Below are 18702 nucleotides of genomic sequence, written 5' to 3'. Positions count from 1 at the left end.
TCCATAGATTCATGTTTGACAAAGTTTCTCTGGGGAACTAAGAAGCATAGAATGTCTATCTGTAAGCTCAAGTATCCACAACCATCTGGTGGAGTGGGTTTTCTGGACTTTAGGAAATACCATATGGCCTTTGCCCTGCAGCACACTCAGATGTGGTTGACACATGACCAATCTATTGATGTACCTCAGTGGCTATGTCGGGAGAGAGCTATGAAATCCCCACTACCTCTAGTAGATTATTAAAAATGAACACATTGTTTAAATGTACAAGCACTATTTTGCCATCTCGGTATCTTCGAATGTACTTGTATCCTCAGACTTCAAACTCCACCAAATGTATCTCATCATATCTTTGGTTTAATCCGTTAATTAAAATTAAAAAACATTCCCTCTTCTGGCGGCAGTGGCTTTCTGTTAGAATCAAACATCTCAATCAGATTTTTGCATACAGTATTCCAGTTACTTTCAATGAATTTGTTCCAAAATTTCATACACCGACCTCATGTTAACAATGCATACTAATAATTGATGCGATTATGGAAAACTATGAATCTCTCATATGTAATAATATAACTGCAGATGCCAATAAGCTTAATTCAATCCATAGCTCCTTCATGACTGCCTCACTTTTTAAATAAAATTCTTCTTGGTACCCCTTCAATTGTCACTATGCAAAATTGTCTTCAAGCATGGAAACAGGACTGTACTATTCCTGATGATGATGAACAACAATGGCCTTCAATATGGAAGCACATAAAGAGTTACTACCTCAGCAAACCTATTACAAACTTTATTTTTCCTTCATCACAGTTTTCATCACTCCGTCGCTACACTTCAAGTGTGGTGTCTCATAGGATGACAACTGTTGGAGCTGCCTCCAACCTTCAGGAACTTTTAAGCATATAATATTTGATTGCAGTTTTGTTTAACCTTTCTGGCTTAGTGTTTGGGGTGTACTCAAGAAAAAATTTAATCTACAATGTGATTTTTGTCCCAAAGTTCTTTTCATTGGTAATACTTACTCTGTATTTGCAGTCACCCTACACAAGAGTATTGTGAACCTGTTTAACCTTTTCATGTTAATAGCCATTAAGACGATAACATTCAATTGGAAAAATGTAGACAAACTTCACCTTAGGATATGGTGGAACTCCTTGTGTAATATTCATAGATTAAAAAAATGTAATGCTTATACCCCCTCACAACTACTCAAATATGAATTAAAATGGAAACCCTTCATAGAATTCTTAACTAATACCACCTCTCATTAACAACCATACATCCATTTCAATCTGTGCGCATTATCCGTAGCCAACCCTTCCTTTCCCGTTTACCTCACCCTTCCTTTTGTATATGTTTAGTTACGTTTAGTCTTGTTTGTCATGTATGTCTTAATCCCCTCCTCCCCACATATCAAAATACTTTGGGTTGATTATCCGTTTTACGCCTGTATCCATGCAAATGTTCAATTTATCTCAACTGTTAATTTAGATTTCCTTTTTCATTGTTATGAAAGTTGTAATCAGTTGCTGCATTCTATTATTTTGTTTTATGCTTTGTATGGTTATTGATAATACAAATTTCTTAAACATAAAAATAAATAAAAGAGAAATAACACAACATACAGAGTTTAGGATCTGAACGCTTATGCACCGGTGCCATACTGTACAGTACTCACCTTGCACAGGAATCTCTGCATAGCTTGCCCGCTTTTCTGCCATCGTGAGGGGCTTAGGCGCGGACACTGGACCACTGACGGAATGTCTCTGAAAAGGCAAAAAGGAAACTGCTCAGCAGCAGCAATGCTATGGGTTGCAAGCAGAGCCAAGGCGAGTTGGCTGGCAGTTGGTGGGTGATCATATAGGTCTTTGGGGATGATTAGAGGGGCCAGTGGGATGGCAGAGGACCAGGTTTTGGGAGCAGTGTGAAGAGGACTGGAAGCAGTGCTGGGGGACGGAGACAGGGTGAGTGGGAAGACCAAGTGGGGGTAGGGCATCTTAAAAGAAGGTATGACAGTAGGGCAACAGGGTCAAGTAAGAGCTAAAACGGAGCTGGGGTGAGCGTTGGAAAACGGGAATTAGGGATGGTGCCAGGGCTAAGCAGAGCCGGAAAGGGCTGGTACGAGCATGCATAAGGGTGAAGTTAGTCGGATGAGGTACAGAGGAGAGAGGAGATGGGGTGCATGGCAGAGAGCTATGTGGTGCAGTGCAAAACAGGCTGTAGTGCAGAAACAGCCTCTAGTCTGAAAACCCCAAACTGCCTAGCATGTACATATTTTTCTAATACAAAGTTATACATGATCAGTTATTGTGGAGAGGTTTATTGAGCAACCTATGCCATGTGCTGCACCGAGCAGCTGGTGAGTGTGCAGGTCATCTTCCAGAGCCAGCCTGGGAATACTTTGGTAACTAATGTCTGGACAAAAACGGTCCCTCCACTAGGCTTGTCCAACTCATCCTTTTGCTGTATTCCTCCTTTTTCAGCCATTTCTTCAGTCCTGCCATAATACCACCTCGAGGCAATGGTTAAAGCGCAGGGACAGGCTCAGTGCTGCTCTCATACTGCTACACTTTTGATATCTGGGACATGTTTTGATTTCTCCTATTTAGGACACGTCTTTTCTTTCCACCATTACTGTTCCAAATGGTTCAGGGAAAGTGAGATTTCTGTTCAAATGTATTTATTTACATGGCGTGACAACCAAGTGCTGGGTAGCCACACACTTTTCCCATGTGCAGTTACGGTCCTTAAAACAGTTTTTACAAATCATCTAATTTTCGTCCATATTTTGTTGTACGTTTTTAATGTGACCAAAATTATTATTTTAATGTAGATAAAGCCTTCTCACCGGAAAATTGGCAGACTATAAGAACCATTAGCACTCTGGTGGGGGGGGGAGCACACTAGTCAATCAAGATGCTTGTCAGACCGCGTACTGTACTGTACGATACAAGCCCGCGTTTCAAGCAGCCTGGGATGCAAGCGCCCCTTCGCTTCCACGCTCCGCCTTAGCACCCTTGTAGTTTGCTACATGGGTGCTAATGGTGTCTTTTTTTGGTAAAAAAAAAAACCCTACATTGGCTGTGCTGCCCGGTGCGGCGCAATTCAGCTTTCCCTGAAGTCTGTTTTCAAGTTGATGACGTCACAGTCAACAGTGACAACGGACTTCCAGGACACCAGCACTGCGCAGAGCCGGGCTGCGCAGGCATGGTAAGTTTTTTTGTTTTTTTAAATAGAAAAAAAAGAAAGAAAAGACAATGGATTAGCACCTGTGAAGAGAGCTACACGGGTGCTAATGGCAAAATGAATATTGCTTCAGAATAGGTTATGTTAAAGGTTCTTATACCGTGCACTGTTTACACATGCATGGTTTTTTGGCGCTCTGGCGGATCTGTAAAGCAAGGAGGGAGACAGGTAAGTTAGTAGGAGTGAGCGGGAGGAAAAAAAGAGCAAGAGCTGTGGTTTGCTGTTGGTAGCTTCAGTTCGGTGACACCAATCACTGCATGTAGGTCTGTTTTTCGGTTGGTAGCCGCCATGTGGTGTTGGGCTAGACTATGTGTGGTTTGTCTCGTTGTTGTGGTGTTGTGAAGCGCATGCGGATTGTGCTGTAGAGGTATGGTTGTCCTTAATTCAGAGTTTGAGAAGGTGTATGCAGAGGGGTGAGTTTTTAGCAGGGTTAGTTAGTGGCAGTGCCTTTCCTAGCCCCACAGTTCTGACAAAATGCAGCCCATATCCCTTTTCTGTCGTTCATTCTGGTGTGCAGCAATTACAACCCCACCGGTTTCTCCAGCGATGATGTATTCCGTGTGCCCCGCGGTACGTCTGTGTGAGATATGGTTCACTAACACATGGACTTCTCGCCCTACACAAGACTATATAACCTGACTCTGTTTGCCCTTTAACCAATCAGCATTGTTAGATCGCTGTGTTTAATCTTGCACTCAAATTGCACAGTTAGGTTGAAGTGTCTCTCACAGGATACAGGACTTCCAAAGCTAGCAGTGTTCAGTCTTGTACACAAGCTAGTTCTGTCCCACCCGACAGTCACCCTGCATCGTTAATTTAAGGCTCGATCCGTAACAGTCATTTAGGCGCCATGCCACTCACTGGACACACCCATCCAACTACCTGGCGCACCTCTTGCCCCTCTGGGACCCACTGAAGTCTCAACACCCCCGCTGTCACAAAGCCCACCCTTCTTCCACAGCCCACTACCAACCAGCATCCCTCAGCCCTCTTTGTTCCCCCGCCCCAACCATACCCTCCCGCCTCAATCTGTCACACACTCCCTCATCCGTAGATTCCGCCCTGCACAAATGAGAGCGTCAAGATGGAGACGGATTAGATAGCACCCCCCCACGTAACACCCAATCCCCAACACTGCCCATTCACATTCCCCCCACCCAACTGCAGATCACCCCCCAACTCTCACTTCCCCTCACTTAATGTAGCAAGAGAAGCGCTAGCCAATACTCGACTCCCCAAAGAACCACCACCCCTCTCCCATACACCCGTGCTTGCACATAATGCAAGGAAAGGGCGAGACCAGAGTCACCTTATGCCCATAGCATCACCCACTCTCAGTTATAGTTGACAACTACTGCCACCGCAATATAGGAGTGAAACCTCACCGCCCGCACCCAACCCAGTCCTAGCTCTTTTCCCCTCCGTCCCCTGTCCTCCCACTCCAACTACTCCCTCATCACCACTCGTGTCTCGGGAGGATAGCTCAGTGGCAACGGGCTCTCCTTGGAAGCAGGACGACACATATTAACCCAGGTTCAATCCCCAGGACCGCGCTTCCAAACCTCTGGGTACTAAGTGCGTTATAAATAACCCATCATATCACTCTCCACCTCCCCCTTCCATTCTCCCCCTCCACTGCATCTCCACACAGCAGACCCTGTTCGCCCCCAAAACACCACCCATCCCCCCAGCCACAAAGACGTCCCTCCAAATATCCTGCACCCTCATCAACGCCAGGTCTGCATCCAAAAACAAACTCCACATCTACCATCTCATCACAGAAGAAAACCCAGACATCCTCTTCATTACTAAGACCCGATTCTCGGATGATTACGAACCTCTCGCACACAAGACCTTCCCACCTGGCTACACCCTAACCGCTCGGAACAGATCTCGTAAGGGAGGTGGGCTTGCAATTTTACACAAAGACCAATTCAAGCTTTTAACCAAGGACACCTGCACTAGCACCACAGACTACAAATCCCTCCTGGTAAAACTCCAACTCGCACCATCCACCTCACACAGCTTCCTACTCATCTATAGACCCCTGCCTATAATAAAAACTTCGCCAACACATTTGGTGAAGCTCTGGCTGCCAACCTAATCCAACAGCCTACTCTGTTAAAAACCAACGCTTGACCCACTTCTTCCCCCAAAAATACTGACCTATCACCAATATGCGTTTCATCGCCAAACTGATTGCCCGCGCGGCTTACAAACAGCTTGGCCAATTTGCTGAAGCTAATAACCTCCTAGAACCAGCACAATCAGGCTTCAGACCACTAAAAGGAACTGAAGCCTCCCTAGTCTCCAACTGGGACGACCTAAAAAGAACAGCCGATGCAGACGGCTGCGTGGTTCTCATCCTTCTAGACCTTTCCGCAGCCTTCGATACCATCGATCACATGATTCTATTAGACAGACTACAAACACTAGGAATCAAAGGCAGAGCCCTTTTGTAGATCTCTTCGTTCATCTCTAACTGCTCGCAAATCATGCACCTCGACCAACTGACATCCATATCACGTCCAGTCTGCAAAAATGTCCCCACAGGGAGCATCCACGTAACCGCTAATCTTCAATTTCTACATACAACCCATTCCAGTAATCATCCGATCGTACAATCTTACCTGCTACTAACTAACTATGCAGATGATACCCAGCTCATCTTCAAAATCCCAAATGTCGAATGGATTCAGCAGCCCGGACCCGTCATCGTGCCTCTCTGATATTGATCACTGGATGACTAACAACCACCTCATCCTCAACCCTGGGAAAACAGAAATCCTACTCTGCAGGAAAACATCACTCATCCCCCAACCAATCATGAATGCCTACGACAAGCACTGGCACCTTCAAATGTGGTTCTTGGATGTGAACTCGATTTATCACTCACCCAACAAACCACCAGCATATCCAAAACCTGTTTCTTTCACCTACCTCACCTATCCCCACCGCTTCTCGGCCATCTATTCCATCATCCTTTCCTGCCTGGATTAGGCAAACAGCCTCTACCTAGGAGCCCCCGCATCCAAACTACGGAAACTGAAAAGAATCCAAAATGTGGCAGCGCGCCTGCTCCTTAACCTTCCCGCCATAGAACACATCAGCCCTACACAGAGTCTTCCACTGGCTCCCTATTCCTCGACGCACCACCTTCAAACCATATGCATCACCCATCGCGCAATCCACAACACTGGCCCTGAATTCCTGCGAGAAAAAAAAGTCCCATCCCATATCATCCTTCCAGGAACCTCCGATCCCGATATACATTTCGCCTAGTGGTCCCACCGCATAGCTCCATAAGACTTGGCGGCTCCTCCTTTTCCGTTCAAGCACCAATCATCTGGGATTCCATCCCCTTAGACAGCTGCAACATCGAAAAACCACCTGAAATTCAGGAATGCCCTTAAAACCTTACTCTTCCCAATACTCTCCTAAGCCACTGTACCCGTGAATAACACCATTTATAAACTCAACTGCTTTCAATCACAACTCAGGGGCCGGTAGCTCTTGCAACAGTTTCACCTGGTACACCAACACATACCACTCGACAACGCGGCCTGCCGACTAGTACTTCAGGTAAGCCAGCAACTTCCGTTGTGGCATTCCTGTTCCACCATCAACCCAAGCCCAATAACACTCCCACCCGAGCTAAGCCAGCAGCCTTCGCTGTGGCTACACTCGCATCATACTCTCTTCACCCCTGCCCACCAGACCATATGAGAGACGACTAACAATGAGATAAGTGGCCCAGGTTTAGCACATGCACATCATTAACTATTCACTACCACTGTTAACCTGCATCGCTCATCCAGGGAAACTAACACTAGCAATCCGCCACCACAATCCCATTCCCCAAGATAGGCACAACAAACCATCAACGACTACCACATTAAGGATACCATTATACAATAGGCCAAAACCTAAGCCTAGGATCCCCTCCACCTACAGAAATCTAGGTGTAGCTCCCTCCACTTGTTCATTATATGTTGATACCTTCTGCACTGTAAACCTGGGGAGCCTGCCCACCACACAGGATCCTCAACCAAAGGTGCAGCCTCCACCTGGCTCATTATATGACGAACCATACTGCAGGGTGATACCTAGGCCCCTCTCCCACATATAGAATCCTTAAATTTAGGAGTAGCCTCGATCTAGGTTTGCCATAAGCTTAACACACATTAACAAACATCACTTTGAAACAGACCTTTCTTGAACAGGATCCGACAATCTAGGTATTTGACTCCATCTCTGTATAGTATACGCTGATACCGGCTACAGTCAGAAACCTAGGCCCATCGCTACAAGACTCTCAATCCTAGACTCAGACAAATAAGCAATCTTGCAGCCTACGGTACGTATAACTCACACCACTAGTGTTGACACAGGACGCAGGTCCGAGTTCTCAATTAGTTTATAACTTGGCTTTTCACTGGGAGGAGCACAATGAATCCAGTAATGATTCTCACTCTTATGGTCACTTAGTTTCTCACTGGGATGAGTACGATTCTGCAAATCGTTATATTCATGCTGATTACTTAAACGCATGCGAGTATGCCACTCGTTAATTTTGCCTTTTTCACTTTGACGAGGATGAATACACCAGATGTTATATTGGTCTCTTTTCGTTGTACAAATATGACTGTGCCATGCATTATATTTGTCTTTCTCCCCAGGTCTCCCGCTCTCCCTGTTACATTCCTTATGATGGGGCTCTGTCGCCGGGTCGGCACCTCCCTCCTTCTGTGGATCTGTTCTGGTCAGAATGGCTCTTGCTTTCGGGTCATCATCTTCTTTCGAGAAGCGCTCCGGTGTGCTTCCGTGCTTGTATCATTGGCCCTGGTTGGGATTTCCTCTCTCCCCAGCTCAGCCACCACTTCCACTTTGGGCGTCCCTCTTGGGACTAGACAGCTTCGTAAGCGGAATCGGCTCCAGTTGGGGTTTCCTTTCTCTGCACACCTCGGCCACCAGTACTTCTTTGGGATTCCCTCCTGGGACTGGACTCCATTTCACAGGTTCTCTCTGATCGTCTTTTTGAACAGTGCTTCTCTGGCACCTGTTCTCTGTTGCTCTTCCTAGCTTGTGAAGCAGCATTTCCCCGAGCTCGCCAGCGTCTCTGCACCAGCTGGTTTGAAACTCCCGGCTTTCTCGCTCTCTGGAGTCTCCTCCATGCAGGCTTATGACGCTGCGCTGGGGCTTCCCCTATGCAGCGGTGTAGTCCTTCTCTGTTAGACAGGTATTCATTATTATTCACAGTACAACAGGTACTTTTCTTCATGTGGCAAAGCGCAGTAGCACGTGAATAGGGATCCTTCCGGTCTTCTCCCAACAGGATGCATCAAGTGCTATTGTTGAGTGAGTTGGGCAGGGAGTTCCTCAACAGAACGGGAGTCCATATCCCATGGGGGCGGGGGTGGTGGGAGGGAATCCATCCCGGTGAGGTCCTGCATGCCTCTACCCCTAGCGGGCTCACCTCCCTAGACTTACAAGGAAAGGAGAAGTGACGATATAGATCCTGTGATTCGTCACAATGGGAGACATGAGCTGAAGGCTGGAGGAAGACTTATGGTCTGCACAATCCAAGAATTCAAAAATATCAAATCCAATTGGAAAAATCACCTATCAAAATCACCATGGTCTCTTAGCAATAAACATCAAAAAAGTTAAATAATTTCTTGAAAGATTTACTGTCCATTGGAATTAACCATGATGTAAACCGCAGCCAATTATTAATAGAATATGTCCATAGGTGATCAGCTGATTAGCAGAAGTAAAAATGCTTCTCTGTGCAGCTCAGTCAAAAATATTAGTTCTCACAAAAGACAAAAAGAAAAACTCTATTTGAGACTCTGGAGTCCAAAAATGCAATTTCAGATGCCTCAAACTACAAGCAGAAAAAAGGAGGTATGACCCCCCTCCCCCTTCCTCCTCCTCTGGAGGGAGTGGGTTTGGACTGCTTCTTGTTCCTCCAGTGTCCGCCTCCAGCGTTCAGTCTTGTCTCGCTCAGATATACAAACAGCTCTTTCTGACTGCCCTGCCAGAGGACTGCTTTTTATATCATAGAATCGTTTACTTACGCCGTCTCCTCCCCTCCGTAGCCAGAAGCTAAGACTATCACTTGAAGGCCATATGAAGCTAAACTATCTCTGTAGCCAAAAGAGAAGATATTCGCTTGAAGTTCATTGCTTGAAGCTAAAGTACCTTGTTTGTCAACAATCCCCTCACATCTGGCCTAGCATGTATTGTAGTCCATTGTAGTCTTTCGGGCATTTGTTATTGCTAAAGAGAGCATTCAGAAATGTTTACTTATTTACTTAAGCAATATTGTTATGTTATGGTCGCTTGTATAGCGCACAGCCGCCCAAGGGCATCATGGGGCTGGAGAGGCAAGTAACCATAAACAAGACAAAACAAGCAAGCCATAATCGCCAGAAAGTCAGAATAAACAGGTTTTTAAGGCTTTCCTAAAAGCCAAGTGATTGGACAGCAGTTTCATTAGCATTGGAAGACCATTCCATGAGCTGCAGCAATGGGTAATGCACTGCCCCCCCCACCAGCACGACGAAAAGAAAGCACACATAACAGCCCAGCTGTAGCTGAACGCAAGGACCAAGTGGGGATGTAGCGTACAAACTTAGCGCACAGATACTCTGCTCCCTGGTCGTGCAGAGCCCAGTGAACAATACACAGCTGCTTATTACCGGAGCGGGGGGAGGGGACATTGGCGGGCCAGGTAATGCCCCAGGACAGCAGTTACAAGGCTGAGCTAAGCAAGGGCTTTTACATAAACCCTGTGTGTTAGGAAAGATTCTCTTTACTGCACCTTTCCTTCCATCTTTATGGAACCCCTAAACCTTGCTTTTATTTTTGAATCTAACCTGTACTTTTCATAGTACAGTGAAGCATTAATCTTCACTGCACTGGCCTTTGCTCATATATTATGAAGAAACTGATATGTCCTTCAGGCTATCAGTACTGGGAAACAATGTTTCCCTTAGTCATGTTATTATGTTACTACTTTGGTTACTTTTGTATCATTTGTGGTAACTTTTTATTATTGTGCAATGCAGCTTACACTGCAGTACAATGAGATGCATTGTTGTGTTGCCCTAGACTAAGACTCAGTGGATTTCTGGTTACTCTAGGTCTTTACCACGTTTGGCTACTAACTGTGGCTACTGGTCAAACTTGGCTGTGCCACGAGATTGTTCACCTGTTCTTTTGCCATCTTGTTCTTTAGCCTTCTTCCTGGCCACAGAAGCCAGGAAAATCCTTATAAGGACTTCCAGTGCCCAGGAAAGAAGGAGCGTTTGGCATGTTACTGGAAGGCTGTGTGTGTTTGGTGGCAGGATGTGGGCTTTGCCAGTCTGACTCCAATCCACATACTGGTTTCAGTGTGTCTGAGTGGTATGCAGTGGTCCTGATTGGGCCACTGCTGGGATGTGTGTGTGTGGGCTAGTCCTATTGGCTAGTGTGAGTTTCAGCTCTCACCTGGCATTTAGGATAAGATGATGACCCCTGCACCTATTCTTCAGGGATCCTGGAGAAACCTGAAGGAACCAAGTATCCTATCCAGCTGTGAGGCACGCAAAGAGACCTGAGACCCAACTGAAGGAGGCCTGGCAACCAACTTCTGCTGCTGTCCTGGAGGAGCCCTGTCTTGCTCTTGATCTTTAGTAGTCCTCCAAAGGAGCTACGACCCTTGGAGTGAAGGGACCATCCATTGCCAAGGTCTGCTCGGTGCCCTGCCAAAGGAAGCCTTCGGAAGTGCCCTGGAACCATCCTGTGGCTGACCAGCTTCATTTTTGGGCTACTGTGCTGCCGGCGTCACCCTACTGAGTTTCGGCCTGAAACTTGGCGGATCCTCAGCTGGCCCTGCAACACCATTTCCTGCGAGATTTCAGCGACCTAGCACAACGGGGACCTGAGATAGAAGGGAAAGTCTGACCGTGGCTACTGAATCCGGTTGCATTGCTGTGCGCGGTGTGCACCGTCCGAAAACTGTTTACCTGGCCCGAGTCCAGTCCAGAGAGGGGTGCTGCATTGAGTTTTTCTGCATTCTTCGACCGAGTCCTTACACCAGCAAAAGACCCCAACCAGAGTTCAGCTCGAACCTGCAACCACTGTAAATCGAGGACCACGGATTTCGGCGGGAAAAGCAACGTCAGACATCCTTCCTTTGTTCTACCAAGTCTGGGGAAGATTCACAGTAAGGGGTGGTAAGTTACAGAGTTTCTAACCTACCCCTATACTCCCATTGTAAGCCAATGGGCTTATAATAAAACTTAATTCTAACACTTTTGGCTTTGCCATAACTTCCCTATGCAAGATATCGGACTGCTGGGGCTAATTTTGGCATTAGTCTAACTTGAACCCTAACCCTAAGAACCCTTCACTGGGCCCCAGAGACTCTAGCTGCATTTTTTCCTGCATCCTAAGCTCTTTTTTAAAATATTTTTTTTGTTATTCAAACCGTTGTTTATTAGTTCTATCAACAAACTTTTACAACTTTTAACGTTAAATATTACTTCATATTATACATTTGATATTTTCAAATAGTCTCTTCATTTTCTTACAAGTCTATTCCCTTTTCATTCATTATACAATTTAATATAAATTATATAGTAAGCAATTAAAAACTCTTTCCTACGCTCTGTAGAACTGCACCCTGAACTATTGGGCATAAGGCCCCAGGCAACTTCGGGCTGGACAATTTTAGCCAGGGATCATCTCTGTGGACCTTTTTATGCATACTAATTGTATAACCTTTCCTTTGCAGGAGTATTCGATTCGTATTATGCCTTATAACCAAATGAATGTATATATGTATTTAGTTTGATAGTGTTGTGTGATACGTCTACCTGCTTGTAGTGATTTTTCTATAGTGTGTTTTGGACATAATTAAATAACTATTTTTATACATCCTGTCTAAGTCTAATCATTGTGGACCCTTTACAAGCTCCCCCCCTCTGAAGAACTTAGCCTAGACCACCGTCACTGCTACCTAAACTGGTTTGGGTACAGCTTCCCAGAGTTGTTCCTGTCACAATATAGGTTGGCCTTCTATACATCTGTCCACCAGGCGAGAGTATAGAAAATCAGTCCCAACACCGGGGGAGTTACTATTCCCAGTAATGCACCCCCATAATTGCCATTAGTACCACGGCACATGTACCAGCGTAGTAATAGTGTTTGAGTTGTGAAACAAAGTTTTCACCATTTCGCAACTTAAAGCAAAGAAAACGGCCACCATGGATTAGGAGAACAGAACTACATAGTACCTTCTCCCTTTCCATGACGGCAAGCCGCATGTAGGGGAAGCGCTGGGAACACCATGTCCCCAGCACAGGAGAGGGAGAAGGAAGCGAAAGGTAAGCAGGGATTTGGGGGGACAAAATTAGTAGTAAATGGGGTTGGGTGAGGAGGACACAGGGGATCACTTACCTTACCACCTAGCGTGGGAAGATGGCAGCGTACTGCTCTGAGGACGCATGGAGCGGGTGCTCTGCCGTGCAGTACAGCCCCCGTTCTGAGCCTCCTCATTGGCTCAGGGGGCTATGGGCAAACTTCAAATTTACTTGGGGAATCAAACAGGCTACACAATGAGTTCCTGCCAAAGAGAACACTCAAATCTGGAACTCCCAGGGTGGTAGAAGAAGGAACAAGAAAGAACAACCACACAAGAAATGGCGAAATAAGGAATAAGCCACCATGTTTGAACACAGGTGACCTGTCTGCGCATTGCTGCAGCTGTGAAGACCGCCTGCGAGAAAAATAGCACAACAGTCGGTAGAACATGTCCACCATCACCAGCCATAACTATAGGGTTGTTACTATAACAAATGTTACAGGATCTGGGAGAAAGGGGATACTAGGTAACCCCTCAGCACTCCACATAGGGTGGTGTGTGCTGATCTCTCAAAAGGAAAAGCTAAGAATGATACCAAATATCCATCTAACCTTGAGAACATTATTTCTTAAGGAAAATAAAAATATAAAAAAGGAGAGCCCAAAGGGCTCAAAGCAACACTGCACATATGGTGCTGTGTACTGCAAAAGTGAAACACAGATGCTTTTTAAATGGTATGGAGGAAAGCACGACTCCACAGAACGACAGGGTTCCCATGGTCAGAGCAATAGATTGAAGGCAGGGGAAAAGAGTCACCTCATTCAGGAGAACAGGGAAAAGGCCCAGAAGTCCAGCAAAAATGTGCTGGGGAGTCTCACAAGGAGGGAAGATTATGCATAAAAATGATAAATCTCCCTAACAAACAATGCATTTGGTATCTAGGTATAAAAATAACGTGCTCACCTGCACTGGCAAAGGACCTAAACTATGAAGTCTATTTGAGTGTCATGAAAGCCAAACTTCAGAGATGGGGAAGCATACCAATGTCGCTCGCAGGGAGACCATCATTGATCAAAACCATAATAGTACCTAAATTACTGTATATATTTCATAACATATCAATGTGGACAGGCGAGCGTTCTTTAAGGACCTCACGGCAATATGTACCTCCTTCGCCTGGTCGGGTGGTCAGGTTTGCATGAAATGGGCACACTTGGCCCGATTTAACGCCCCTGACCTAAAGCTATATTACCTAGTTGAACAAATGCATTATGGAACATGGTCAATCAGTTTGCCTCACATCCGTTTGGAAAAAGCAGAAGACAGCCCTGTTTCATTATTGCCACTACTAGCGGGTGGTTCGTATCAGCCTGCGCATCGGCTATATTAACAACCACTACAGGCATGATCATTGAAAAGGTCTGGAGGACAGCTGGCATCCTCACAATCAGAGACCTATATAAAGATGGCCGCTTTGTGAAAATGGGACGACCTGAAAACACTTATAGGGGACAGTCCACTGCATGTATTCAACTACCTCCAAATAGGGGCAGCATTTAAATCACAATGTGGCGTTAACACCCGATCCAGCGGGCGAGGGTCTTAAGGCGATTTGCACCACAGGTTACCAAAGCGGTAGTCCCACTCCACGTCCGTGGTGCCAGAAAGTCTGGGTGTGGGCAAATGTGAAAACAGTAGTTGTCCCCGATTGGACAACTACTGGCTGTTTGACTGGTGCAGATCTTTACTATTGGTGATCTTAGATTTGCTTCCAGCTCTGATTTTGGATGAGAAGAGGACCTCTGCAGTCAATTCATCAGATTGTTGGAGCCATGAATCCCTCGAAGAAAAACAGCCCGCTTAAGATCCGAAGACAACTCCTGAAGAGGCTCTGCATCCCTTCCTGTGTCTGGCCCGGTGAAGCCCCATTTAACTACCTGGTCTCTGAAGACCCTCAGTGGTGCTTCGACCCTTGAGCTAGTTGGACCGACTAGTCTTGCCGCCTTGATGATCCAGCCCTTCTGAGCATCTGGAAGTGTCCCTGAACTGCAGTGGACTGACCAGCTCTCTCGTGCGCTACCTCGCCAGAAGTGTTGGCATTTCGCATTCGAAGCCTGGACCTTCGGTGGTCACCAGCTTGTTCCACAAGTCGTCTTCGCCCCTGAATTTCAGCATCCCAGCATCAAGGGATCCTGTCCAGGACCATCTTCTGCAACTGGAAGGACGCCTATCATCGCCTGTGTATGGAGACTGTCATTGGAACTCACCTTTCTCCACCCTGTGAAGTGTCCTGAGGAAGTCAGCATCTGTGTTTGTTGCTTTTCTTAATCAACAGAGGTTGTATCTTACAGATGCACCGGACCAGAAGAAGTTTCGAAACTGCAACTCCTGGGCACCTCTCACCGGAACAAACAGCGGAAGAACGAGCCCCCAGCGACCTCCAGACAGTCCACAAAGTAACCTGGGATAATCTGAGTAAGGGGGGTAAAGTCAGTGGTCGAAGTAGGCGGGAGCGGTGCTCCTCTACTTTTTTAAATTACCTTTCACAGCTCCTATACTTTTGTTTTTAAAAGAAACCATTCCGGAATGGTTTCATTTAAAAATAAAAGTGTAGGAAGAAGTTGAAACTTGCCCTTTCAGTGCAATGCACTGAACGTTCCCTTAAACAGCAGGTGAAAGTGTCTGGGTATGTCCATTTGTATGTGGGAGGGGACCTGATGATGGGGTTTGTGGGGAGTGAGTGCAGACCAGCAGGGAACATAGTTCCACTACTTCTTTTTTTACACTGCGACCACTGGGTAAAGTAAACGCAGTGCATCTGTCCCCCCCTCTGTCCTCCATAGGATAACATGGTAGAGTAACCTGCAATATAAGAAAACAATGACCATTAGTAACATATGTGAAGAACTTCTTTGAACTATCACCAATGCATGTAAATTACAACTTACCTACAGAGGCACTATTTTGGTGAGAAACATTGTGCCCCTGTGACATTTGGGCTTTAGTTGGGTTATTGACTTTTGATCTGGTTCCATCATCTAATCTACTTGCTTGCTTTGCTGAATACGTCATTTGATGTATATTTGAACTTATGGTGAATGTAAATATTTGCATCGCAGAGTATGGTGCGAATGTGACTGGATAGACAGACGCACAGAAGTTTTCAGGGCAAGTGAATGGCTTAATAAGCAATTTCCTGACCTGCCAAAGCAGGAAGAAGACCAAACAACAATATGGCCAAATGAGCAAGAAAGAAAACTTGGTGGCACAGCTTTTTTGGGGCACTGGGCAAGTTTAGTAGCTCTATGTGGTAAACACAAATGTGCACACTAAAAATAATGCAAAAATGGTAAACGTGTATCTACTGCCACCAGCATGTGTCTAGGCACATATAAAAGTAATAAAAAATCCCAAGTGTAAAAGGATAGGGTGATACAAAAGTATCCCAATTGCACAAAGCACCTTACCCAGTGCAATGTTAAAAAGTACAATAATTCAAAATAGAAACATTTCCCAGTACTGACAGTCTGAAGGACTGATCAGTTTCCCCACAAAAATGAGTAATTCTCTTAAAAAAATAGGTTCGGATAAAAACGGAGCAAAAAGAATGGGGTTCCACAGGAGACTTTGCAAGGGAAGTTGCAACAAGAGAAATCCTTCCTAACACTTAGTGGGTGTGCACCCTGACCCAAGTGTAAACGGCTAAATACAAAAAGGGTCAGTCCTGCACAAGTAGAGACACATTAACAATTTCTTGAAATTCTATTCCTCTACTGAGGCACATTCTAGGAGTCCTCAATGGAAGCAGATTATAGCCGAAATAGGTAAAAAGTAGGGTTCTCTCTTCTATTACTGTTCACTTGTTATATAGATCATTGAACCAGGGCCTGTAATCCACAGTCTATATTCTAATCTTATTTCATTATTAATATTTTATTGATTTGGTTGAAATTACAACCTTTCAACAATTAAATTACACAAATGATTGCAAGTTTAAAACAGAATATAAAAATTCATCAATGAGAAAAATGGGTAGAAATTACACAAAGCAGTAGAAAATACATTGTTACCAACATACCTCTAAATTCATATCACACTGGAATTAAACAAACATAGTAATAAAAACTTTCCGAGGGCATGTTATACGGAAAAGCAAGTAGAGATCTGTACACAGTGATGGGTAGAAAACGAGATTAGATCAACTACTGTTATTAAGAGCATCATAAAATGTATCAATTATACAGACATAACATTGTCAAAGAAATGTATCAAAATGTAATCACCCAATTTTAAATGTGCTAAGTAGTTTACAACAGCTACGTTTAATGAGATATGTTGGCCATTGAAAATCATATATCACATTTGGTGGGTTGGTAAATTAATAAAATCAGAGACCTATTTATAAAAAGTTGCTTTCCTGCGAGCTATCAAGTTGGGGCAACAAACTATAAGATGTTTGAGTGTTTCTATTTTGTTAGATTGAGGACAATCTACAACAGTTTGATATCATTATAGATTTTGATTTAATGGATTTAACTTCATTAGTTGCCATAAGTTGAATCGGAATCTCGTGACGTTACTACAGTATGTGGAATCAGGGAATGTCTGCAAATAAACAAGTGAGTGATGAAGCAGTTTCATTTGAAAGTCGCCTGTTTTGAAGAGTTTATAATGGGTGCATTAATCCCAGGTAGTTCCCCAGTCATAGTACCAGAGTTTTCGTTTAGCTCGATCAGGATTATGGATCAATAATTGTACATCAATATTGACTTGTGCCATTAGCGTGGTGCAGAATGATCTCTTAGGGCGAGAGTAGGAAGAAAACTTGAAGTGTGTCAGTGATGTATCATACACTTTCTATAGAGAGAAAGAGTTTGTAAGGCTATAATCATTCTTAAAGAGTAACCCTAGTTCAAAACAAATTATTTGAACTGGGAAGCTCCTTGGAAGAGACCAGACTTTCTTCCAGTATAGTCCCTCTAGAAAGTCCCAATTTAGTTGATATTTGGGAAATTTGGTTTGTGCTCTGTAGGTGACAATGGGTACAGCTTTTTGTTTAAAAAAATGTTATGACTGGAAAGCAAGAACATTTTCTGTATCTGTGGTTAAGGATTGTAGCTTGAGCTGCCATGGTTTCCATTTTATGTTTAATTTCCAATTTATATAGAGTATCGTGGTTATTGGAGTTGATATTTTTGCCCAAATATGTATATTCTTTAACGATGTCAAGTTTCTGGCTAGTTATTGACCATCGAAACTGGTCTCCCATTATAGCCTTTGATGGAGAGAATACAAGAAGGTTAGAGCTTTCTATATTAAATGGTCAAAGAGGTGGCAAGTGCATATTGTTCTAAACCACTTAGCTTTCGCTGGAGTCCAATTGGGGTCTTGTCTATCAAGACTAATTTATCTGCATAAAGCAGCCAAGATATACAAGTATTCCCTATTTTCTGAGGGAAAGAACAGTGGCATTCAAGAAAATAACCAGATCTTTGATGAAAACGTTTTTTAAAAAACAGACGCTAAAATTCAACCTTGTTAAAGACCACGATATTTAGGAATACGTTGAGATAAAAAAAACCCTCATGATTTCATTTCACACGAATCGAAGTGCCGGAGTAATATTGGAATAATAAATCAAGAAATGAGGGGAAGCCAGTTTTGAAGAGTTTATGCCATAAAAAGTCTCTCGGAATCGATTTGAATGCCTGTTTAAAATCTAAAAACGCTAGATATGCTGGCTGGCCCGTTGGAATTACTTGTCTCTTAACAACTGAAATAATTAATATGTTAACAGATGTTCCTAAACCAGGTACAAAACCAGATTGATGAATATCGAATTCATTTGAATTAGTAAGCCACTTGAGGAGTTATTTTAGAATGAACTGTGAAAAATCTTGTCAGGAATATTGAGGAGAGCTTTTGGGCGATAATTAGTTGGAGCAAATCGATTGCCCTTCTTGTATATGGGAATGATTATTGAGAGCTTCCAGGACGAAGGAATGAAACTTGTAAGTTACTTGACGAAATATCAAGAAAGAATAGCCGCCCTGAAATCAGAATGGACTTTAACATTAAGTTAGTAAGGCCATCAGGACCTGGAG

At 44.3% G+C, this 18702-nt stretch overlaps 1 protein-coding gene across 3 annotated transcripts in view; it reads right to left on the bottom strand.

The window, feature by feature from the left end:
• Positions 1–18702, bottom strand: part of SPECC1L (sperm antigen with calponin homology and coiled-coil domains 1 like) — a 909747-nt gene that overhangs the window by 421461 nt on the left and 469584 nt on the right. For all 3 annotated transcript variants that reach the window (XM_069619860.1, XM_069619861.1, XM_069619859.1), the window contains one exon: positions 1679–1766. In XM_069619860.1, the coding sequence (XP_069475961.1) occupies positions 1679–1766 (88 nt within the window). The remainder of the gene's footprint in view (positions 1–1678; positions 1767–18702) is intronic.

This window comes from Ambystoma mexicanum, chromosome 10, assembly GCF_040938575.1.
Source record: "Ambystoma mexicanum isolate Mex_15411 chromosome 10, UKY_AmexF1_1, whole genome shotgun sequence".
NCBI classification, from domain to species: Eukaryota; Metazoa; Chordata; class Amphibia; order Caudata; family Ambystomatidae; genus Ambystoma; species Ambystoma mexicanum.
The sequence above is the reverse complement of the archived record's forward strand: the minus strand, read 5'-3'. Positions and strand labels throughout refer to the sequence as shown.